Source organism: Babylonia areolata, chromosome 30 (genome assembly GCF_041734735.1).
Source record: "Babylonia areolata isolate BAREFJ2019XMU chromosome 30, ASM4173473v1, whole genome shotgun sequence".
NCBI classification, from domain to species: domain Eukaryota; kingdom Metazoa; phylum Mollusca; class Gastropoda; order Neogastropoda; family Buccinidae; genus Babylonia; species Babylonia areolata.
In genome coordinates this window covers 26,108,548-26,116,047 of record NC_134905.1, presented here as the reverse complement: position 1 = coordinate 26,116,047, position 7,500 = coordinate 26,108,548, and the positions used below count along the sequence as shown (strand labels likewise).

The 7,500-nt window shown below is 41.9% G+C and overlaps 1 protein-coding gene across 1 annotated transcript in view; it reads right to left on the bottom strand.

The window, feature by feature from the left end:
• Positions 1 to 7,500, bottom strand: part of LOC143275315 (uncharacterized) — a 17,317-nt gene that overhangs the window by 6,052 nt on the left and 3,765 nt on the right. The window contains exons 2-6 of the mRNA XM_076579318.1: positions 7,204 to 7,381; positions 6,264 to 6,620; positions 4,669 to 4,882; positions 3,776 to 3,906; positions 2,968 to 3,105 (exon numbers count right to left, since the gene is read on the bottom strand). Coding sequence (XP_076435433.1) covers positions 2,968 to 3,105; positions 3,776 to 3,906; positions 4,669 to 4,882; positions 6,264 to 6,620; positions 7,204 to 7,348 — 985 coding nt within the window. The 5' untranslated portion in view covers positions 7,349 to 7,381. The remainder of the gene's footprint in view (positions 1 to 2,967; positions 3,106 to 3,775; positions 3,907 to 4,668; positions 4,883 to 6,263; positions 6,621 to 7,203; positions 7,382 to 7,500) is intronic.

Here is a 7,500-nt window from a genome sequence, read left to right as displayed (position 1 = left end):
TGGTACACGCTGGCAACCACAGTACGTAATCAATGCTACATCATTATGGAGGTGTCAGGTTCCCATCTCACTGGAAACATGTACTTCAATAGGATACGATATACGACGAAATAAGCCACAACCTATGACACAAACAACCTCGAGGTCTAATTATATCTTTCTTTGTCTCGAGTACTCACACCAGATTTAACATATGTAAAGTGAAATCACTTAAAAAAGTGGATGAAATTAATGTAGACCATACAAGAAAACATCTCCTATAACACACAGATAAATAATAAATAAATAAATAAATGAATGAATGAATACATCACACACACACACACACACACACACACACACACACACACACACACACACACACACACACACACACACATCAGGTCACACCGGTAACAAAAGTGTACTAAACAATATCAAAGAACATGACATTATGCAGATGTGAGTATCAAAGCAAAACAAGAAGTGAAACAAATGAAATGAAATAACACAAACAAACAGAAATAAAATTTGAATACAGTACCATAACACAATCACAAATTCATAAGAATACGCTGAGTTAAAAATGAAAATGGCACTTGGAACAACAGACAATTTGTTCACATTTTTCAGTGTAGCTGCTGGCATTCTATGTCGTCTACCAGAAGGTGAAATCTCAATTTCACAGCTGAGTGAGTGTTATGAATCATTCAAACTATGCAGGGCTTTGCGCGTGACAACACGTTGGTATAGTATGCATTGGTACAGTATGTTGGTATAGATCACTGTGAGACAGTTGTTGGTACAGTATGTTGGTATAGATCACTGTCAGACAGTTGTTGGTACAGTATGTTGATCACTGTGAGACAGTTGTTGGTACAGTATGTTGGTATAGATCACTGTCAGACAGTTGTTGGTACAGTATGTTGGTATAGATCCCTGTGAGACAGTCGTTGAAGTTGTTGAAGACGTACTATCTTTCAAACCAGTCTCACAATGCATGACAAGTGTACACCTACCCCCTGTCCCCATGAAGAGATTTCAAACATCAGCAAGCTTTCAACGAATGTTTTGCACACAATTAAAATTTTTGTAGTGCGCTTTCGTTACCTTTGAATGATTTTTGCTTTCTGAGATGAAACAGTTTTCTTGCATACATGATCACAGTCAACAGTAATGATTTTGCATCAATAAATTGTCCAAGATACTTAAAATGAGGCACTGTCTCCACCAGTAACGTCTAACAGAAGTTCGTTCATATTTCACATGCAATTCAACGCAAATAGCTTCTTCTTCCCCACATTTAACCGCGAATAGTTTTCTATATACAACTTCCTCATGATTTCAGCAATAAAGTATTTGGCAAGTGAATCTTCATGTAAATGCAAACCAAACAATGCCATGTCACCAGCAAAATTAGTAAGGTATTTTCAGAATCATTTACCTAATTTGGTCAGTGTAAACAGAAATAGCAAAGAAGACAATACACATCCTTGTGGTGCTCCTGTGTTTCGAACACGTCCCTATGAAAAGTAACCACCAATAAAAAAAAAAATTAAACTAAAATTTTAAAAAAGGAGAAAAAAACCCACCACGCTGTGGCCTGCTAGTAAGATCTTTAATCCAAGGTGCCCGATTTAAATTTACACACGTACTGACGAGTCACTGCAGAAGTATGATGGTTGATCTTATTGAACGCGCTTCAGAAGTCCGTACTCGAAATTCTCACACACGCTCTTCGCTGCTGAAGATGTTTTAACTCAGTACGGCCAGTCCTCTCTTCTCTACACGGACCCCTCGGATGTCCAGTGGGTGTCTGAATGACCCAACCTTTAGCTTCCGTCGTCAGAATTGTGGTATTCTTTGTCAACATTCACCTCTTCAGTATAAGAGCCTTCCACTTGCATTATTTTGATGATGGTAATTGGGCTGAAACGCTGTTAACGTCGTCTCTTTCGCCGTTCGTATGGAGAGAGTTAAAACTAAACTGAGGAGAGTAAGAGCTGCCACTTCAACTCTCCTATGTCTTTTACATGCAAACTGAATGTGAAGTTGGTGCGAGTCAACGTCTTCTGTGAGATGATCACGCAAGACTGACTCAAAAGTATTTTGCTGCGACACAAGGAAAAGCAAATGGAGTTTCTGGCTGTGGGTGGTTTTAATACGGTAGCTTGGACAGGCGTCTAGTTTCTTAAAATGCTTGCTGCTTCCCCATCTGTAAACGTGAAGAAAAAAAATGCTATGGACAGGTTAAATGCAGTATTGGCTACATTACACACTGACAGTTATTTCTTCTGCAGGTGCTTTTCTTCTTCTTCTTCTCCTCTTCGCCATTGTTGTTGTTGCTGTAATTGTTACTGTTATCTTGGTACTGTTATTTTATCATCATTATTGTCATTCCTGTAATTATCATCATCTTTCATCATCGTCATCATGGTTGTTAAAGACCTACTATCTGTAAAGTCATAATCATTTTCATCATCGCCATAATGATTGTTAAAGGCCTAATATCGATCAAATAATCATCATCGTTGACATGATTATTAAAGGCCTACTATCTATCAAATAATCATCATCGTCATCATGGTTGTTAAAGACTTACTATCTGTAAGGTCATAACCGTTTCTCATCATCGCCATCATGATTGTTAAAGGCCTACTATCTATCAAATAATCATCTTTCATCATCGTCATCATGATTGTTATCTAAAGGCCTACTATCTATCAAATAATCATCATCTTTCATCATCATCGTCATCATGATTGTTATCTAAAGGCCTACTATCTATCAAATAATCATCATCTGTCATCATCATCGTCATCATGATTGTTATCTAAAGGCCCACTATCTATCAAATAATCATCATCTTTCATCATCATCGTCATCATGATTGTTATCTAAAGGCCTACTATCTATCAAATAATCATCATCTTTCATCATCGTCATCATGATTGTTATCTAAAGGCCCACCATCTATCAGTGCTTCACCTCTGCTGGGCGGACTCCGGCACAGGAATTCCATGCGATGTCCGTAACGCCACCACGTGACACCAACCAGTGCAGCCAACACAACAGCGCCCCCTGCCACGCCCAGCACGTATGGCAGCCATGATTTGACATCAGTGTCTGTGGGGGGAAAAACAAACATATATATTCCATTGATGTGCTCCTCAAATAAAATGCCTGCAGCATTCCTTGAAATTTATAATTCCAAGAAATGAATGCTCGTTCAGAATGTGAAAGATGTTATTGTTTACGTTCCTTAATTAAACCTGGTCTTCAAAACGACCTTTCGTTGCTTAGAGTTGTAATCAAGTTCCACTCAGAGACTGACATGGAGCTAGATGTCACTGAAGCAAAGCCACCGGACAAAACGAAGCCTTGAAATGATTATTCAGTATTTTCATCGGTAGATTACTGTACGTTCAATACAAACTGGAAAATATGCTGTTTATGAATCTTTTTACTGGAAAATATGCTATTTATGAATCTTTTTACTGGAAAATATGAATCTTTTTACTGGAAAATATGCTGTTTATGAACCTTTTTTACTGGAAAATATGCTGCTTATGATTTTTTTTTTTTAAATGACCAAGTACGGTTTAAAAATGTTATAAATAAACGAATTAAAGACGTAATTTAGCAGTCTGAGTTCCCCTTGGTCTCTACCCCCCCCCCCCCCCCCCCCCCCCCCCGCACTCTCCCCAAAACCCCGGTCCACCTCCAACCCCCGCCATGTCATTGTCCTCCCTAATCAGTGTATATGTTCACCCAAAGCTTTCTCTGGCTCACTGACCGATCGGCACGAAGCGTACAGTCTGGTTCAGACTGGAGTCGTCAAGCTTGCAGATGAATTCCACGTTGAACAACTCTTTTTCAACATGGCGAATGAGCACGTCGCATTTCCCGCCAAAATAGCTGTCCCCACTGCAACACGGGTCACAATCCACAGTTAGTTTATTGGGGCATGAGTGCAAGGTCACTTACTTACTTCCGACATGTCGTGACAATTTCTTTTGTGACAAGCTGGTAATGGTGGTTTGAATGGGGTGAGAGGGAGAGAGAGAGAGAGTGGGAGAGAGAGAGGGGGGAGTGAAAGACGGAGAGGGGGGTGAGAGAGAGGGAGAGAGAGAGGGGGGAGACCGAGAGGGAGGGAGAGAGAGGGGGGGGAAGATAGAGGGAGAGAGAGAGAGGGAGAGGGAGAGAGGAAGGGAGTGAGAGGGAGGGAGAGAGAGAGAGGAGGTGTGGAGAGAGAGAGGTGAGAGAGAGAGGGTGTGAGAGAGGGTGTGAGAGAGAGAAACCACGTGTGTGCGTGCGTGCGTGCGTGTGTGTGTGTGTGTGTGTGTGTGTGTGTGTGTGTGTGTGTGTGTGTGTGTGTTTCTTCACGTGGCTGTCCAACTGTCATTTCAGTTCAGACACTAACTGGACAGCACACATACTAAAGTTGACCATGGAAAAAGGAAAAACATTATGTACCTATATATCTCTACACACACACACACACACACACACACACACACACACACACGGCATATCAAACCTTAACCCCACTCCCTGCCAGACACAGCCAGGACTCTCAAACCCTGAACCCTAAGACTTGAACTCCACTGCACCAACCACACGATTATCTCCCAAGACCCCGACACCCTATCCACATCTCAACCCACACACAGAAAAAACAAAACGTACTTGCACACGACTGTGACAAACTCCAGGGAGGAATTCCGGAGCAGTCCGGACTTTCCGGACGTGGTGTTGCGCCAGACCCAGAAGACGTTGCTCTGGTAAAAAGGACCCCGGCACACCGGCACGTTGGCCGCACAGCGCAGAGTCCTGCTGGAGCCCAGGGACACGGACTGCACGGGCTGCTCGTAGGTGGAGAAACTGGGGTCCGGCTCAAAACCTAGATTAAATATATGTATATGTACAAAAAAGAAAGGGGCTCAAATATATCATTTGTTAGAAATAAAGAGGCTCAAACCTAGATTGTACAAGAAGGAAAAGGTGTTGCTCGGATTAGGAGAAACTGAGATCCGGCTCAAAACTAGATTACATCCCAAGGAAAGGGGCTTAAATCTAGGCTGTGTTATCAGAAAGAAGGGAACTCAAAATCTAGATTACATCCCAAAGAAAGGGGCTTAAATCTAGACTGTGTTATCACAAAGAAGGGGACTCAAAATCTAGATTACATCCCAACGAAAGGGGCTTAAATCTAGACTGTGTTATCACAAAGAAGGGGACTCAAAATCTAGATTACATCCCAAAGAAAGGAGCTTAAATCTAGAATGTGTTATCAGAAAGAAGGGGACTCAAAATCTAGATTACATCCCAAAGAAAGGAGCTTAAATCTAGACTGTGTTATCAGAAAGAAGGGGACTCAAAATCTAGATTACATCCCAAAGAAAGGGGCTTAAATCTAGACTGTGTTATCAGAAAGAAGGGGACTCAAAATCTAGATTACATTAAGAAGAAAGGGAATAAATACCAGGAATATATCATAAGAAAGAAAAGGTTCAATACCTATACCATATATATATTACAAAGGGGTTCAATACCTATACCATATATATATTGCAAAGGGGATCAAAACCTAGATCATATTGGAAATGAAGGGACTCAACAAATAAACATGAATTTCATCTATAAATAAAAACAAAGAAGATAAAATGAAACGTAATGAAACAAAGAAATCAAAGTAAACTTTAAAATTACATAAAATATAAAATAAAATGAAAACTAACTTCATACACAAAAACACAACAAAAGAAACATACGAAACAAACACACCAAAACAAACAAACACAACAAACCAAACAAACACACCAAAACAAACAAACACACCAAACCAAACAAACACACCAAAACAAACAAACACACCAAAACAAACAAACACACCAAAACAAAACACACCAAAACAAACAAACACGACAAAAGACACAACCCACCACCACACACTTCCAAACAACACACACACACACACACACACACACACATGGAGTATGGCTGCCTGCGTGGCGGGGTAAATAAACAGAACGGTCATACACGGAAAATGTTACATGTCTGTGTGAGGGTGTATACGTGAGTGCCTGGAATTTGACTGAATGATAGAGGAAACGAATGATGAGCGCCCAATGACTGCCGTCAGTCGGCTCTACCCAGATATGCAGCTCGTTGTGCAAATGACCCCGAGTTTGTAAAGCGCTCAGAGTTTGGTCTTCAATTGAGGATAGGCGCTATGTAAATAAGTGCCCATGTCAAATCAAAATGAAATCAAAGCGACTCACAGTCCACTTGCAGTGTGAACCTGCCCCTGATGCTGTCCGATCCGTTGCTAGCCACGAACACGTACACTCCGGAGTCCTCCGTTCTGGCTGTCCGAATCAGCACCGTCTGGTTGTCCTCCCGGTCAGGGAGGTACCTCACCCTCCCCCCTTCCCCCCACGGGTAGGGCACCAAACGGCTGTCATCGTCAATGTCAACAGCACCATCATCTTCGTCGTCGTTGACGTCGTTTCCTGGGCGCAGCCGGTACCAGTGCATGCTGGTGAAGTATTTCACGCAGTGGTAGATGAAGATGTCTTCACCCTCGTACCTGGCGTCGAAGCCGCCTCTAGGTTCTGAAAGGTCCAGGGCCCCTGGGCCTGTGTAGAATACAGGTTGTTTTTGTTTTGTTATTGTATGGTATTGTATAATAATGATAATAGAATGCAGGCTTATATAGCGCTTAGCTGTCAACCTGGAACAAACCGTGTATATAGAAATAATCACTGCAGACAAGAAGAACAACAACAAAGAGCCCTAATAAAGGTAAGGTGTGCTGGTATGAAAACATGCGTGCGTGTCTTAGTAGTGCACTGAAAATAAACCGATGAGAAGGGTGAGAACAACGCTATAACCTTTATCCCCTTTTATGTTCTCGCATCTAGCTGTCTTGGCAAAGAAAATTGAAATCAAAATTGCGTTCAACTATAGGCACATGCTACAAAATGTGCCAAGGTTTTAAATTAGCAAAATCAGATGTGTGCGCACGCTCATGTGTGTGCGTGCGCGCGCGTGTAGTTGTGTGTGTGTTATTGCACGCGCGTTTATCTCTCTCTCTCTCTCTCTCTCTCTCTCTCTATATATATATATATATATGTGTGTGTGTGTGTGTGTGTGTGAGGGAGGGAGGGAGAGAGAGAGAGAAGGGAGGGAGGGGAGGGGAGGGAGGGTGGGGGGTCTCACCAAAATTGGACTTCTTGCAGCACCCAAATATATCGCAGGGGAGTTCATTTTTGTCCGGAGACGACGAAAGCGACGACGACGACGACATGAAAACGATGAGCGTCAGCAGTGAGACAGACTGCCCCCTGTGCCGCACTTGGTTCATGTTTGTTGCTGGAAGAAGGTGCTCACACACTCACTGCAGAGAGACAGTCAACAACAAGAATGAACAAATCATTACACACAACACAAAATCAAAGAATAACGAGGTGAGTGAGTAAAGATTTGATAAACAGTTCTTTTTTGCATTGGCCAAAG